The sequence below is a fragment of the Lipotes vexillifer genome, unplaced genomic scaffold, assembly GCF_000442215.2.
Source record: "Lipotes vexillifer unplaced genomic scaffold, Lipotes_vexillifer_v1.1 scaffold440, whole genome shotgun sequence".
Lineage (NCBI taxonomy): Eukaryota > Metazoa > Chordata > Mammalia > Artiodactyla > Lipotidae > Lipotes > Lipotes vexillifer.
In genome coordinates, this window is record NW_006778543.1 from 1,158,226 (window position 1) to 1,175,453 (window position 17,228).

At 41.8% G+C, this 17,228-nt stretch overlaps 1 protein-coding gene across 2 annotated transcripts in view; it reads right to left on the reverse strand.

Annotated features, from left to right (window-relative positions):
* DEPTOR (DEP domain containing MTOR interacting protein) overlaps positions 1–17,228 on the reverse strand; it is a 145,979-nt gene that overhangs the window by 38,439 nt on the left and 90,312 nt on the right. For both annotated transcript variants that reach the window (XM_007451665.1, XM_007451666.1), the window contains 4 exons: positions 12,021–12,206; positions 9,900–10,034; positions 5,864–5,934; positions 3,532–3,636 (listed from right to left, as the gene is read on the reverse strand). In XM_007451665.1, the coding sequence (XP_007451727.1) occupies positions 3,532–3,636; positions 5,864–5,934; positions 9,900–10,034; positions 12,021–12,206 (497 nt within the window). The remainder of the gene's footprint in view (positions 1–3,531; positions 3,637–5,863; positions 5,935–9,899; positions 10,035–12,020; positions 12,207–17,228) is intronic.

The window sequence follows — 17,228 nt, forward strand, 5'->3', positions numbered from 1 at the left end:
TTGGTGGTAGTGGGATGAACTGGGAGACTGGGATTGACATATATACACTAATATGTATAAAACGGATAACTAATAAGAACCTGCTGTATAAAAAAGTAAATAAAATAGGGGCCCTGGTGGCACAGTGGTTGAGAGTCCTCCTACCAATGCAGGGGACACGGGTTCTTGCCCTGGTCCGGGAAGATCCCACATGCCGCGGAGCGGCTGGGCCCGTGAGCCGTGGCCACTGAGCTTGTGTGTCCGGAGCCTGTGCTCCGCAGTGGGAGAGGCCACAGCAGTGAGGGGCCCACATACTGCAGAAAGAAAAAAATATATATAAATTAATTAATTAAAAAAATAGAATTCAAAAATTTTTAAAAAAAGCGAGAAATGGTAAACATGCAAAAACTAGTTACAAAATGATTTCTGTTTTGGCAAGGAAAGCAGTGAAATGAAGCAGCCACAGTAAAAGTACAAAAATTCCGCTGGATGGAAAGGTCACAAAGGCCCAGATGTAAAGCCTTGTCTACACTGGAAAGTAGGAGAAAACGAGGGCTGAGACCTGAGACGTGAGCCTAGTCTTCCGTGTAGACACTGCCATGGAAGGCAAAGTGGGACACTTTTCACTGTCCTGGGTCAGCTCTTGCTAGTCAGAGGTGCTAAAAGGAGGCTTCTGACCAGATGGGCAATTTCTACCACCCAGACCAAGCAGGTTGATCACTGCCCAGGTCACCAGATCCTTCCCCAGGACAGGCTCTTGTACGGTCACCCCCGCTGCGCATCCCCTTCCCCCCAGGTGAGCGCCACACAACCAGACACGCTGCCCTGAAGTTCAAGAGCAGCAGCGATGTGACACGTTGGTGGTAACAATCCTCCAGGATTGGGTTAGACCAGTGGTCCCTGACCTTCTTGGCACCAGGGACTTCGTGGGAGACAATTTTTCCCTGGACCGGGGTGGGGGTGTTAACACGAGCGATGGGGAGCGGCAGGGAGCGGCAGATGAAGCTTCGCGTACTCCCCCGCCGCTCAGCTCCTGCCGTGTGGCCCGGTTCCTAAGAGGCCACGGACCAGTACCGGTCTGCGGCCCGGGGGTTGGGGACCCCTGGGTTATACAAAGGGCTCTGTATATAAGTTATTCTATAACAAATACATATGGTAAATATACGAAATAATTCATTCAGTGTTTTCTATAACAAAGTAATGGATTTAAATGAACACAGACAAGTAGATTACATGGAAGAGCATGTTATTCCATGTCATTTTCATTTAACCAATAGTACAATTCAAAAATATCGCAATACAGTCATTCTAATACAGAATTTCATCAAAAGCAGGTTTTTAGAACAGGGCTATATTGTAAGATTTCATTTCAGTGATAAATGTTGTGTTAGATAATTTAAACAGATTTTTTTTTCCCCAGATGGATTTCCCAGCATTTTTAGTATGCTAATGTGCTTTTTGTAGATTTCCAAGAGGGGAATAAACTGTGCAGCAGTTGAAAACTGTTTTGATCACAGAACCTCAGGACAGGATATTTTGCTGGACCAGAGAGCTGTATAATACAATTTTGGAAACGCTGTTCCACTGAATTCTGTACTGCCCTATAACATATGAAAACCACTGTACAACCCCCTGAGAAACTAAGAATATAAACCGTATGAAGTGTTAGCTTCTGAAATTGACAAAAGTGTATCAGATTACCCATCTATCAGGGTATGTACATTCAGAAGTTAATTAAGAAATCAACTGACAATGTCTAGAACAGTTATGCATGTTAATCAATAAAGATGGACTAAAATCAATGAAATACACCTGGCTAAGCAAAACAATGTCTTTAGCTGCAATGTAAATCCATTGTTTTCCCCAAAGGAAGTATGCTTCAAGCCCCATGCGAGTGAGTGCACTCTCAGAACCATACATAGCACGCTGCCAGAAATAATTTATACTGAGGTACTTTACTGTGGGAATAAAATATAAAACTCTTCCCACAGCCAAGAGTTCCATTAGAAAATGAAAAATTCGGCCTCAGCGCAGATACAAATGCTCCTGGCCAACTTTCCTGCTCTGGGTTTGTTTGGTGCTGTGCCCACTGCAATACCGAGGATGTAGGAAGGGCCTCTAATACAGATGGACTTAGCCAACGAGGCTTCTGTAACCTACCCAGAGCACAAGACACAGGAGGCCTGTGCCTCCCTGTATGAAGGAGGTGTTCAAATCAGGGGGCAGAGTCAATCCTGAATCCTACCAGCGTCGGTTACCTGGACTGGCCATAATCTCTGCTCTGTGCTCCCTTGAGCTGGTCTCGGCTGCCCACCTCTCTTTGCTAGTAGGTATACCATTGCCAGAAGGTAAGTGCTGGAAACCAGAGCTGTGGAGATCCAAACCATGCCATTGCTTCACTGGTTTACTGCTCTAGGAAAAGGACTGAGGGGAAGGATGAAAGTATTGAAGAAATAAAGGGGGGAATAATCTGTGGCTTTCAAGTCTTCTGCATCCTCCCATGGTCCCAGATAATCAAGAGATAAATATCCTCTGTGAAATATTTTACAGATGACAGAACAAAACTGTGCTAGATAAAGGTGTTTTGAGGCAGAAAACCAGTGCTCTCAATATCCTCTTATACCATATTTCTTTACAAATAAAAACAATGTGTATATATATATATATATATATATACTTATATGTATATATATATATATGTGTATATATATATATATATATACACATACATAGAAGTCTGGAAGAATATAAATCAAAATGTTAACAGTGATACACTTCAATTTATGTCAATTATACTTCAAAAGAGCTGCTTAAAAATGTAAAGAGTGGTTATCTCTAAGCTAGGAAAGATTATAGGCAGTTATTTTTTTTCTGCCTGTGTGTATTTTCCAAATTTTCTTGACTCTATATTCATTACTTTAATACTAAAAATGTGTAAAAATTATTTTCAAAAATCTTATACAATTCACTCAGTTTCTTGATGTTTGTGTAGTTTGCACTTTATCAAGTGTTTCGACATATTTAATCCATAAAACAGCAGAATGAAATATGATTATCATTTCAGAGAGGAGGAAACAGGCTCTGAGATGTTACAGAACTTGTTCAAAGAGCTAGTAAGTAGTAAAAACCAATAAAAGAATCCAGATCTCCTCTTCCAAACTCCACGACTTTTGTTCTCTTTTTCTCACTATTTACTGCTTCTTGTGTCTTGGCTGCTTAAATGCCACAAGTATACACTTTGAACAAAAGCAGTAGAATTACTGTATAAGATTTAAGCAAAAAGAAACTTTGTTTCAAATTCAGTATTGGTTCAGGAGAGAAATGTAAAATACCAGGGAGGTTTGGAGACCAAGAAGGCAATAGTCCAAGCGATAGAAAAACTTATCCTTTTAGTTGCGACCTCATATGCTCTTGGCTTCATTTCACCCCCATTCAGAAAGCGAAAAGGAAATGACAAAAATGGGATCGAAACATGCAGGGAGAGAAAGTACAGATGGCACCAAACAGTGAAATAAAGCGTGAAGTATTTAGACACTGCTGTACTGGAGGTACCTTCATTCCTGCAGCGGCTGCTGGGCCACTGGGATCCACGGCCTGGATGTGGCATGGCTTACTGCCTCGCACCACAAAGCCCCAGCCTACTGCGTCACCAACAATCTAGAGAGGAAAACCACAATTAGCCATCAGCAGACGGTCCCTGGCAGTGTGCCCGCCCTTCCAAGACAGAGAAAAGCCAAGACTAAAGGCATGCCATGAGATGTACCTCTTCACTTCATCTCTACCCTGTCAGGGGAACGGGACTCTTCTATCACAAACACAGGCTTATATCTCTGTGCGGAAAACATGGTCAAGAAACACCTGTTTGGCAGAAAGAAGCTCCTTCTGTGAGGTCACTACTCAGTCAATAACTGGCAGGTGGCCTCTTTCTTAGGCTGCTATGCCGTTGAATATCAGACTCAAATGGAAAGTCTGAAGATCTTAAAAATATGGTTGAAATTTCCCTCCAGATCCAATTTCTCTTCCCCTGCATCCAAAGGATACTTTCCTGATGATCTTGATACGTCATTGAACTTCTTTTTTACTGGAGTATAGTTGCTTTACAATCATTGAACTTTAAAGTAACCATTTAAATTACTAATGGGGGAAACCATGAAGAGTCCTGGCTCTCTTGAAACCCAATTTTCTGTACCAAGAAAAGACAGTGAAAAAGTACATAAAGTTCACTTTGGTCCAGTTCACTTCCAGTTGACCAGTTCACTCTGGTCCAAAAGTTGTTTGAAACTGGAGGGTGACTTTCCTTATAGAATCATAATTAGAATTGCCAGTTACATTCTCTGGGCAGATCCCAGACATGTCTCTAATACATACCCCAACTGAAATAGAGACGACAGCCATTCACAGTCAGTTACTAGCAATGCTGGCATTGATATTTAAAACCGAAAAGTACAGCTAAAAAATACAATCCAATGTCTCTTGAATGCTGGAGACTGAGGAAAAGTAGGGAAGCAACTGAAATTTTTGTGACCATTCTCAAAAAGACTTCTAGGGCAGGTTTTAGTGTCAATGAACTCTTATTAATTTTTGCTTGTCTGAGAAGTTCTTTATTAGGTACTTTATTGGCTTTAGGGTTTAGCTGCTATTAGTTCATTATACCTAATTGCACTTCCAAATGTCCAGTTTACCTTTCCCCTGATACAGACATATTACCAGTGCTTTTTTCATATTGACTGGCTAGGACTGGACCCATCCTGTTTTAATTCCTTAGTGCTCAGATCGTGAAGGAGTCCTCGACAAATGTTCGTAGCACAAATGAGTGTGGAAAGCTTTTTCCCCACCCCGAGGTATTAAAACAAAAATTAGAAGACTACAGGAAAGATGACAAGTATTTTAAAGAAGACGTCAATGTAGATGTGAGGAGATGAGGATGAGACAGAGCCAAGTCGACAGGAAGTGGGTGAGGTGATGTCAAGCAGAGAACGTGGATTCTGTTTGAAGAAGACCAGTGGGGGACTTCCCTAGTGGTCCAGCGGTTTAGACGCCATACTTCCACTGCAGGAGGCATGGGTCCGATCCCTGGTCAGGGAAGTTCCACATGCCTCGGGGTGCGGCCAAAAAAAAAAAAGAAAAGAATACCAGTGGGACCCTAGAAGTAGAAGGAAGGCTGAAGGACCTCCAAGAAAGGGCAGGTGGTCAGGAGGTGCTCACAGGTACGCAGTGCGCCCAAATCACGTGCTTGTACAACTCAAGGCACGATAACATTGTCAAAAACGTCATTCCTTATGGTAGAACAATCTATGCCATAGTTTTCTCTATCTTAAGACTTCCCTCATGTCTTAAATAATTTTTAGAATTAACTATAATGCAGAAGGGATTATTAGCATTATTTGTTCTACCATGTGCCTTTGAATCTGTCATTATATTAGAATAAGTACATAATGGAAATCTTTTTTTTAAGGACACATCAAAAGGAATTTTAAATGCTGTATTAATAATAAATTATATCAAGTCCTAATGCATTTTAGTGCCTAAAGGTCAAGAAAGTCTACTATCATAATCATGCTCAACAAAACAAAAGGGAAATTGGGAGGAGCTTTTCAATTCCGTCCCTAAGCTACGTATGTTTGTTTGTTTGTTTTTTGCGGTACGCGGGCCCACAGGATCCGGACGCGCAGGCCCAGCGGCCATGGCTCACGGGCCCAGCCGCTCCGTGGCACGTGGGATCTTCCTGGACCGGGGCACGAACCCGTGTCCCCTGCATCGGCAGGCGGACTCTCAACGAGTGCACCACCAGGGAAGCCCCCTAAGCTACACACGGACACACTGCCATGTTGACACGGCCCAGACAAACGAGCAGCACGGGAGAAAAACCAAATGATGAGCCTACCGTGAATGTCTTCCTCGCATACGGAGCCCCGGGAGTCAGGAGTTCCTCAGAAGTGACGGGTCTTTTTAACACTGTAAGACAGACACAGTGTCAAGGTACAGACCCTTCTGAGCCCTCTGTTCTTTCATTCAGCAGATATTTACTGAATGCCTCATGTGTGACATCAGTGACCAAAAGTGGCAAAGATCCCTGCCTCCCAGTTTATATTCTAGCTGCACAGAGGCAGAAAATATTAGCAAACATAAATAACCCTAAACCTAACTTACAGAGCTACAGAAAGCAGAGACGGGAGCAGGGGGAGGGGAAGCAAGAGTGCCAGGGGTGGGGTAAGAAGTGGCTTGACATTTTTCTATAAAGGAAAAGACCACATTTTCTAGTTCCTGAATTTCTTTCTCTTAGACCTTGATGTGCATTCAACATGTCAAAATTAAGAGAAATCCTTAAAGATGTAAAAAAAAAAAAAAAAAAAGAGAGAGAGAAATCCTGACTCTGGCCGTCTGATAACCGTTTCCACCCCAAACAAACCCCTCCCCCATCATACCATACACGCCCCATTCACCAAAGCCTCACGGATTTCCTTATTAATACCCCAGATTGCGGGTACGCACTGCCTTTTGCCTTGAGTCATAACACTGGGGAACTCTTCTGCATAATTAACATGTGCTAGGTACTATGTTAGGCGCTTTAAATATATTCTATTATTTAATCATCACAAGAACTAATGGGTTCATTTCATCCTCATCCCTATTCTATTCGGGAGGAAACAGAAGCTGAGAAAAGTTAAATAGCTTGCGTCCAAGGCCTCAGAGTCAACGGGAAGTAGAATTAAGATTTAAACTCGGGCTTCCCTGGTGGCGCAGTGTGAGAGTCCGCCTGTCAATGCAAAGAGAAGGGGTCCATGGTTGAGGATTCTGACCTTTTTATTCCCCGTCACTCAACTGCCTCCAGGCCCCTACCCACACAATCCCCTCTGGGGTTTATGAATGTGGATGTAGGAATCACACTGTACTTGTGATATTTGACAATATCGACCATTTATTTTTATTATACTTTTTCTCTATTTTTATTGAGATATAATTGACATATAACATTAGATTAGTTTCAGGTTGCAACATAATGGTGCATATATTATGAAATGATCAACTACTCCAGTTGACATCATCACCTCACATAGCTACAAACTTTTCTTTTTCTTGAAATGAGAGCTTTTAAGATCTACTCTCTTAGCAACTTTCAAATATACAACCCAGTATTATTAACCATAGTAACCTTGCTGTACATTACATTCCCCAGGACTTACCTATAAACTGGAAATTTGTACCTTTTGACCCCTTTCACCCATCTGGTCCACCCAACCACCAATCCCCGCCCACCGACCAACCCTCCTCTGCCAATCACCAATTTGTTCTCTGTATATATGAGTTTTTTGTTAGATTCCACATACAAGTGAGATCATATGACATTTGTCGTTCTTTGCCTGACTTACTTCACTTAGCACAATGCCCTCAAGGTTCATTCATTTTGTTGCAAATGGCAGGATTTCCTTCATTTTTATGGCTGAATAATACTCCGTTGTGTACGTGTGTACGTGTGTGTGTGTGTGTGTGTGTGTGTGTGTATTTATATACATACAAAAAAAGTACCACATTTCCTTTATCCATTCATCCATTGATGGGCACTTAGGTTGTTTCCATGTCTTGGCTATTATAAATAATGCTGCAATAAACATGGGGGTACACAGAGCTTTTCAAATTAGTGTTTTCATTTCCTTTCGATAAATACTCAGAAGTGAAATTGCTGGATCACGTGGTAGTTCTACTTTTAATTCTTTTTTAAGGAACCTCCATACTGTTTCCCACAGTGGCTACACCAATTTACATTCCCGCCAACGGTGCAAGAGGGTTCCCTTTTCTCCACACCCTCTCCAGCATTTGTTATATGTGTCCTTTTTGATGATAGCCATTCTGACAGGGATGAGGTAATATCTCATTGTGCTTTTGAATCACACTATATTGTAATATTTGGCAACAATATTGATCATTTAATACACTTTCTCTCTTATGTTAAAAAATGTAGAAACTTTGAAACCTAGGGAATTATTTCTAGCTCACTCTTTTCATATCCTTGGGAACTTATTTACTCATCACAATGATACTGATTATGTTACTTTCTGTAGCACTTTCTTTATCTGAATTAGGGCATTTATATACAGTGTTAAAAATATATCCTGATGGATATCTAATGATTAATTTTAAATGCCTTACTGTGAAGCCTGCTTACCCGCTTGAGAGAAAAAAAAAATCACAGATGAGCTCCCTGCATCTTGGGAACCCTCTTAGAGTAAAAGAGAAGCTTGTCAGAATACAGGTAAGAGGTAGGACTTATGAACCACAATGAAGTCCTGACAGCTTTGGTCCTTAGAGACCCAGAAAAGGCAACCTGACCTTTCTTTTCTGCCTGCAGATCAGTAATATTTTCCCTTTGAGTCAAGGGCTTAAGGAGAAAGAGGAAACAATGCAAACCTGCCTCAGGGAAGATGAATGTGTAATTTAAGCAATTAACACTTTGTTCATCTTCTACTCTGGTAAGCAATCAAAAACATGTAAAATGGCTTTGGCACAACTAACCCTTTCCTGAAACTGAACGGCTTTTGATTCTAACTTGGAGGTATCAGATTTCTACCAGGGCTTCAAACATGCTATTTCAAACAATATAGTTCTTCTCATTCTACCTTATTAGCAGTGCTCTATTAATTGAAAAACCTGGTAATATATGATGGGTGCTGGAAGATTTTCCAGCCAGAGACAGTGTGGAAGCAAGTTTCTTCATTCACTTGCAGGTTACAACTTTATTCTTAGAGCTAACCCTCCAGAAGACAGCAAAAAAAAAGAAGAAAAAAAAGAAAAAAAAAGTTAGATTAAGAAAAATACCTAGACAACAGCATTAGATGACTGTTTTCTCTTAAAGCCCTTTAACAACATCTATTTGTCCTTATTCTCATGAGTGCATTATTTTTTTCCTCAAAGAGATGATGTGTTCACTGAGCGATGGGGTCATGACCTCTCATCTTTGTATACCCAGCATCTGGTAATAAGGAAACGGCATGAACAAAGGAACAAAGTGCCTTCCCTGAAGGTGATACACGGAAACTGAGGGTAGACAGGGCACTAAACAAATGGAGTGGAAGGTGGTTTCAAGGCCATGGTTATCACGATGGACCAGGCAAGCTCATCCTGGAAAGGAGGTGGGTTAAGCACAGTGAGAAGGTGGTGGTATCAATGGGTTACAGGTTCCTGTGGGGCTTGAAGAACTGATTAGATCTAAGTACAAGTTCATTAACAATCTTTGTGCCTAGGTTTTTTTCCTGGAATGTAAAAGCCATGGAGGTTGGTGAGTAGAGTTTGAAACCACAAGGCACCAAGAGTCCACTGCAGGGATGGCTAGGTTTGCAGAGATCCAAGCTTCTTCCTTAGGGGTGCAGAGACCCAACAGATCTTTGCATCAGTTGCAGTCTGGGGCAGCGCTATCTCCCCTGCTGTTTGCTGCTCAAACCTTCCTTCAGGACTGAGTGTTTCCTCCCAGTGCTGGGACTGCTAACAGGAGACAGCCCTCAGACAGCCAGTGTTCTCAACTGTCCTTGGAACTCTCTCTCCAAAGACAGCCGCTTTCCCCAGGTCACGCCTTCCTCCCAGGGGCAGCCAACATCCAATGACTGATCAAGGTGAGGGTATAAAAGCCTGGCCACCTCACCCCAAGCCGGGACAACTCTCAAAGACCATCCCAACTCCAGAGCTCCACCTGGGGCGAGCCGCAGCCTTCACGGGGCCTGCACTGCAGCCCAATTCTCCCTCGGCCCAAACCCGCGTCCTTCCCTTCCATCCAAGGGGTGCTGCCCCCCAAGAGCACAATGTAACAAGATGCTCCCACGCTAGTCTCCCTCTGCCTGAGAATCCGCTTCCCAGGGAGCCCCGCCTGCACACAGGCCCAGGTCCCCCACAGTCACGGTCAGAGACGGGGCCGCTTGTCAGCCACTCACCAGACTTGGGGTTGCAGAGCACGGGGGGGCTGCCGCTGGCGGGGGGGCTGCCGCTGAAATAGCTGCTGCCGCCGCAGCTGCTCATGCTGCTTCTCCGCATGGCAGACACGATCTTGACCTCCTTGCTGGGGCTGACTGTGGGCCGGGAACACACAGAGTCACCGACGGTGATGGTCTCGGCTCCCCAGAGCATGCACGCCGCCTTCAGCTGCCAGGTACAGTGAGGCAGGTCACGTGTGCCGGAATAAAGCACTCTGGCCTTGGCGTCGGAAAAGCAAGGGTTTGAGTGGCAGCTCTGCCCCTGACGAATAGCACAGCCTGGGGCCATTCCCTCCGGTTTTCTAAACGTAGTTTCCCCAACTGTAAAGTGGGCAGAATGCCATCTCATGGGACTGGTGCACGGAGTGGATTATATATTTAAAAGTACTCAATTACATAAAATATTATTTTAAGAACTACCGAGTCCACGCTAAGCATCCCTGAAAGGATGTAAATTAAGTGCTGGCGAGACGCTTAATGAGTTAACGGTGATGATAAGTGCCTCCTGGTTGAAGATTAAATCTTTAATCACCCAGAGCCACAGAAGAAGGAGATTAAAACACAGAGCACAACTTCAGGCTTTGAAGGTGTATGTGAGGCAGCAGCTTCAGTGATATGATCTCGTTTTCTCCACTATGGAGTTGGCTGGCTCTCAACGAGGGAAAGACAGCAAGGCATGTGATCCAATGAAAGAAACCATGGAGAGTGCTCTGCTCAGTGCCCGGCACATGGGAAGCACAAAATCAAGGCTGGCTTTTATGGTGACCATGGTTACTGTATCCTTCTCATCATCACTTGTTCACGTCTACGGGGCCCACTGAAAAACAGGCAAAGCTCAGTACCAGCGAAGACGTGAACGGTTCCTCTGCATCTGTAGGAGACGGCAGCCTTAGGGACACACAGCTGGTGCGCATCTAAGCACAGGCCTAGGCTCCTGACCCTTGGCTAGTGTTTACTTTCCTGGAGTGGCTATTGGCTCCTTCTCTGCTCCATCCCAGCTGTGTCTGAGGAACCTGGGATGTAGAAGGTTGGGTAGGAGCCGGTATAATATAAGCACTGGGATAAGACAGAACTGGTGCAAGACCCAGCCCTGTCCATCACTTTCTAGCTGTGTGACCTTGGGTAAGCCACTCAACTTCTCCATGCCTCAGTTTCTTCACCTGTAAAATGGAGATAAGAAAAGTCTTTCCTCGAAGAGTAACAGTAAGAATTAAACGAGAAAATGTATGCAGCTAAGCTTGGATCTGTGCCAAGGGCACAGAAAGTTCTCAATACGTCTAGTTGTAAGTGTTCTCACGGTCCGCTCCTATTCATAACCAAGACACATTTTCATTTTGCTCTGGGTTTCAGGTGAAGCCCATAACTTCCAAACCTTAGGCCAATCAGTTTCTCAAGTCAATGTCAAGTTTTCAGAGGAGCTGAAGATATACTGTTAAGCACCTCACCCACTTACACAGAATGACACATCAAGTTAACCTTTTCTGGGTGAATGGGATTATTTTATATTATTTTATTTTTTGTTTAAATGGGGTTATCTTTGCGAACAACAGTCATCATTTCTGTCCAGGTTAACTGTCAATATGGGACAGTCTGACCTAACATATAATGTCCCAGGCTGCTGTAATTTCTGAGCACCCGTGTCTACCTTTCTTAGTTTTAATTTGTTCTGTGTGATGGATTGACAATCAGTTGCCTTTTAGTTGTATATGCCTTAAGAAGACTTTATTCATCCTTAAAATATATAGCTTCTCAATGCTGTGACTTAGAAAACTGGATAATTAACGATATGTAAGGATTGTTTGCAAACGAAAAGTAAATAAGGTAGGAGTGAGAGCTTGAGCGATCTTCTATAATTCAAATACATAGTGTTATAAAACAGACTTCTTAGCATGTATGTTGGCTGCACAGGAACGCTCTGGTTGTATGTGTGTATGGTTTCTTTTGGGGGGAGTAATAAATAAATAAAATTTATAAATAAATACAAATTTGCTGGAGAACAGAATTTCACAGAGGTGAGTTATAACTATGCTATTTCTCAAAAGACAGATATATATGATCAAACAAACAAGGGAACTGACATACCTGACATAAAACTGGTAGATTTCCGATTGTCATGGCTCTGCTTCCTCAGGCAGAAGGGGCTGTCATGAGTTTCCTGGGAGGAGGGGGATTTTTCATTGAGCAGCTCCATCAGTCTTCGCCTCCGCCGGAAGTTCATTCTGAACTGGTAGAGAAGATTGCTGTCCACAAACGGGTGCTTGTTGGACACTGGGGAGAAGAAACAATAGATGAGGGCTGCCTGGCCACTAAGCACTGTAGCCAGGAGACTCCAGCCAACAGGAGCAAAAGTCTTGAGGAAGGGTTTAGTTCTACAGATGTCCCAGGAGCTTGCAGTCCACACATGGTCCCAGATTCTTTCCACATGTCATGCATTTAAAAAATCTGCTAACCAATTCCTCTGGGGGAACTCTGCCTGATCTCACCCCAATCTAAGCTATACTCCTCCTGGTATTGTGCAGGCTCCTACTTTACCTCCATCTGAGCACTTGTCGCACACGCTCTCATTGTCCCTCAACTTCTCTGTCTTTCCCACTAAAGTCTAGGCTCTTTTGGGGCAGTGATCGTGGCTTCATTTAGTCATGTGTCCACTGGGCCCAGCACACTGCTTGTCCCAGAGCAGCACGGCCATTCATTTTTAAACTTTTTATCTTGTGATAATTATAGACTCATGGAGAGTTGCAAAATAATATAGAGACCACATAGTATATGATTCCATTCATATGAAATATCTAGAACAAGGAAATCTATAGACACAGAGTAGACTGGGTGGTTGCCAGGGGCTGGAGGGGATCTAGGGGGTTGGGGATGTTAACTAAAGTGTGAGATTCCTTTTTGAGGTGATAAAAGTGGTCAAAATTGACCGTGGTGATGACTGCATATATCTGTGAATATACTAAAAACCAATGAATGGTATGCTTTAATATGAGTGAATGGTATGGTATGTGAACTATATCTCACCAAAGCTGCTGAAAAAATCAACAGCAACAATAGTAGAGTCCCCGTGTACTCTTCACCCAGATTCCCCCAATGATTTCATCTTACAGAAATAACTAAAGTACAATATCAGACAAAGACACTGACATTAGTACAATCCATAGACTTTATTCAGATTTCACCAGTTTTTACGTGCACTCATTTGCGTGTGTGTGTGTGTGTGTGTGTGTGTGTGTGTGTGTGTGTGTGTATTTTTAGGCAATTTTATCACATGTATAGATCTCTGTAACCACCACCACACTCAAAGCACAGGACTGTTCCATCATGACAAAGGGACTGCCTCATGCTAACCCCCGATAGCCTCCCACTCCAAATCCTTAATGTCTGGCAACCATTAGTATGTTCTCCATCTCTGCAATGTTACCATTAAGTGAATTTTATAGAAATGGAATCAAACATTATGTAGCTGTTTAAGATTGATGCTAAATGAATGAATGGCTATCCAGATAAAGTCTGGTTACTTCCCAAGGAAAATCTACACTTTTGAGCACCTAATCATGCCAGGCCATCAACTCAAAATCAATAATAACAATAGCTAACCTTCATACAGCATTTTCTATGAATTTAGCATTATTTTAAATGCTTTATTTGTATTAATTCCTTTAATTTTAACAACAGCCCGGAGTATAGTTGCTGTTACTTTCTTCCTTATTTTTTGATGAAGAAACTGAAGCCCAGAGATATGAGTAAGACCCAAAGAAGACACAGTAAATGGCAGAGGTAGAAATATAACTACAGTATCTGACTCCAGAGTTCAAGTTCCAAATTACTACTCTCAACTGCCTCTCTGAAGAACAATTCCTGTGCATCTTTAGGTTCTCATAAAGAACTGAAATAATGTTACATAAAACTGCTAATGTATGGCTACCAGGCTAAATTTACATCCAATTCTACATTACCATTTATATCTCGGGGATCTATTGTGGTCTATTCGCAAGTTTATATTTTGAGTTCTAATCCTGGAGTTGTGAAACAGGCAAGACATCAGGCTCCAAAACCCATGTTCCTAGGTCATTTTGTCTCTGGGAAGTAACCAAGAACCCTGCAAACTGGCCAGCGTCATGCTGAAGTCTCAACCCCCCAAAATTCAAAACAATTGAACAGATTTTAGAAAAAAAAAAACTAATAAGCACGTGAGAAGCTCAACCTCATTAGTTAATATGGAAATGCAAATTGAAATCACAATGAGATGCCACTTCACACCCACTAGAATCACTAAAATAAAAAGAATGACAGCATCAAATGTCGGTGAGGATATGGAGCAACTGGAACTCTCATTTTGCAGGCAGGAATATAAATGGTAAAACCAGGTTGGAGAATAATCTGACAGATCTTATAAAGTTATACACATATCTACCCTATGTCCCCACAATTCTTAGGGATCCACCCACAACAAATAAAAACATATATCACCCAAAATGTTCATTGCAGCCTTATTCATAATAGCCAAAAACTGGGGACAACCTGTCCATCAACAGGAGAATGGATAAATAAATTGTAGGTACAATGAAACACTACTTGACAATAAAAAGGAATGAGCTGCTGACACATAAAACAACGTGGATTAATATCAAAAGCATTAAGTTGAGTGAGAAAAGCCAGACACAAAAAACATACACTGAGTGACTTAATTTACATGAGGTTCAAGAATAGAGGAAATTCACATATAATGATAGAAATCAGAAAGGGGAAGGGGAGAGGATTGACTGGAAAGGAGTAGGAGGAAATTTTCTGGGGTGATGAAAATGTTCTATATCTTGTTTTTACATGAATATATACATTGTCAAAATGCACCAAACTCAACATTTAAGATATGTATATTTCATTGTAGGTTAAGTATATGTATGTTAATAAAAAGGAAACAAACAACAACAACAACAACAAATCTTATAAATGGACTGGGAGACTACGAACAACAGAGTCTTAACAGGGACGTCCCTAGTGGTCCAGTGGTAAAGAATCCACCTTCCAATGCAGGGGGCACGGGTTCGATCCCTGGTCAGGGAACTAAGATCCCACATACCGCGGGCAACAAAGTCCGTGCGCCATAGATACAGAGCCCACGTGCCCTGGAGCCCGCGGGCCACAACTAGAAAGAAGGCCATGCACCTCAACGAAGACCCCGCATGCCGCAACTAAGACCCAACACAGACAAAAAAAATAAATTAATTAAAAACAAAAACAAAAAATAGAGCTTAACACTGTAAACCCACATTGCCAATATAAGATGCTACATAATGTTAATGCCCAAATAATCATTTGGCTATTAACCACTGGGCATATGGTCAGTCTCAGAAAGGAGTGGTCCTATTATAGTATAATTCACCCACTAAATGTGCATAGTTCTATACATATTCTAGTCTATAATATATTCACAGAGTTGTGCATCCCATCATCACACTCCATTTTAAAACATTTCCATCACCCCCAAAAGAAACCCAACACTCCTTAGCTATCACTTCCAATCTGCCCATAACCCCTAGGCAACCCCTAGGCAAGCACTAATCAACTTTCTGTCTCTGTAGATTTGTCTATGTTGGGCATTTCATATAAATAGAGTCATATAAGATATGGTCCATTGTGACTTGCTTCTTTCACTTGGCATAATGTTTACAAGGTTTATCCATGTAATGCCATGTATCGGTACTTCACTACTTTTTACCGCCAAATAATATTCCATTGTATGGACATACTATATTTTGTTTATCCATGCATCAGTTGATGGACACTTGAGTTGTTTTCACTTCCTGCTTATAATGAATAATGTTATTAACATACATATACAAATTTTGGGGGGACATATGTATTCATTTCTCTTAGGTTTACGACTAGGAGTAGAATGGCAGGATCATATAGTAACCCTATATTGTATGCCAGATTCTTCTCCAAAGAGGATGCCCCATTTTACATTCCCACCAACAGAGTAGGGGGTCCTAATTGTTCCACATCCTTAGCAACCCTTGTTATTCTCTATCTTTTTTATTACACTTGTCCTAATGGCTGTGTAGTGGTATCTTATTGTGATTTTCACTTGCATTTCCATGATGGCTAATAACGTTGAACATATTTTTATGTGCTTATTGTCTATGTGCCTATCTTCTTTGGAGAACTGTCTAACCAAATCCTTTGTCTATTTTTTTAATTGGATGGTCTTTAAAAAAAAAGAGATTTATTTTTTAAAGCAGTTTTAGGTTCACAGCAAAACTGAGCAGAAAGTGCAGAGTTCTCATATACTCTCTGCCCTCCAACACACAACTTTGCTCTACCATCAATTATCGAGAAAGGAACAGATGTTACAATTGATGAATGTACACTAATGTACACTAATACATCATTATCCAAAGTCCATAGTTTACATTGATGTTGAACATTCCACGGATTTTGTCAAATGTATCTACCATTATATTAGTTTGGCCAAAGAAGTTCATTCAGGTTTTTTCTGTAAGATGTTATGGTATATAGTATCATACAGACTATTTTTGCTGTTCAAAATGTCCTCTGTGTTCTACCTATTCATCCCTCCTTCCCCCCAACCCATGGCAACCACTGATCTCTTTACTATCTCCATAGTTTTGTCTTTTCCAGAAGGTCATATAGTTGTAGCCTTTTAATATTGGCTTCTTTCACTTAGTGATATGCATTTAAGGTTCCCCTAAGTCTTTACATGGCTTGATAGTTCTTTTTGTACTGAATAATATTCCATTGTCTGGATGTATAACAGTTTATCCATTCACCTACTGAAGGACATATTGGTTGCTTCTAAGTTATGATAATCATGAATAAAGCTGCTATAAACATCCATCTGCAGGTTTTTGTGTGGACATAAGTTTTCAACTCCTTTGGGTAGATACCAAGGAACATGATTGCTGGATCACACGGTAAGAGTATGCTTACCATACTGCCAAAACCCCTTGCAAAGTGACTGTACCATTTTCTATTCCCACCAGCAATGAATGAGAGTTCCTGTTGCTCCACAACCTTGTCTGCATTTGGCATTGTCAGTGTTTTGGATTTTGGCCATTCTAATAGGTGTGTAATGGTATCTCGTTGTTTCAGTTTGGAATTTCCTAAACACATAGGATGTTGAGCATTTTTTCATATGTTTATTTGCCATCTGTATATTTTCTGTCAGAAGGTGTCTGCTCAGGTCCTTGGTCTGTTTTTAAAATCAGGTTGTTTGGGCTTCCCTGGTGGCGCAGTGCTTGAGAGTCCGCCTGCCGATGCAGGAGACGCGGG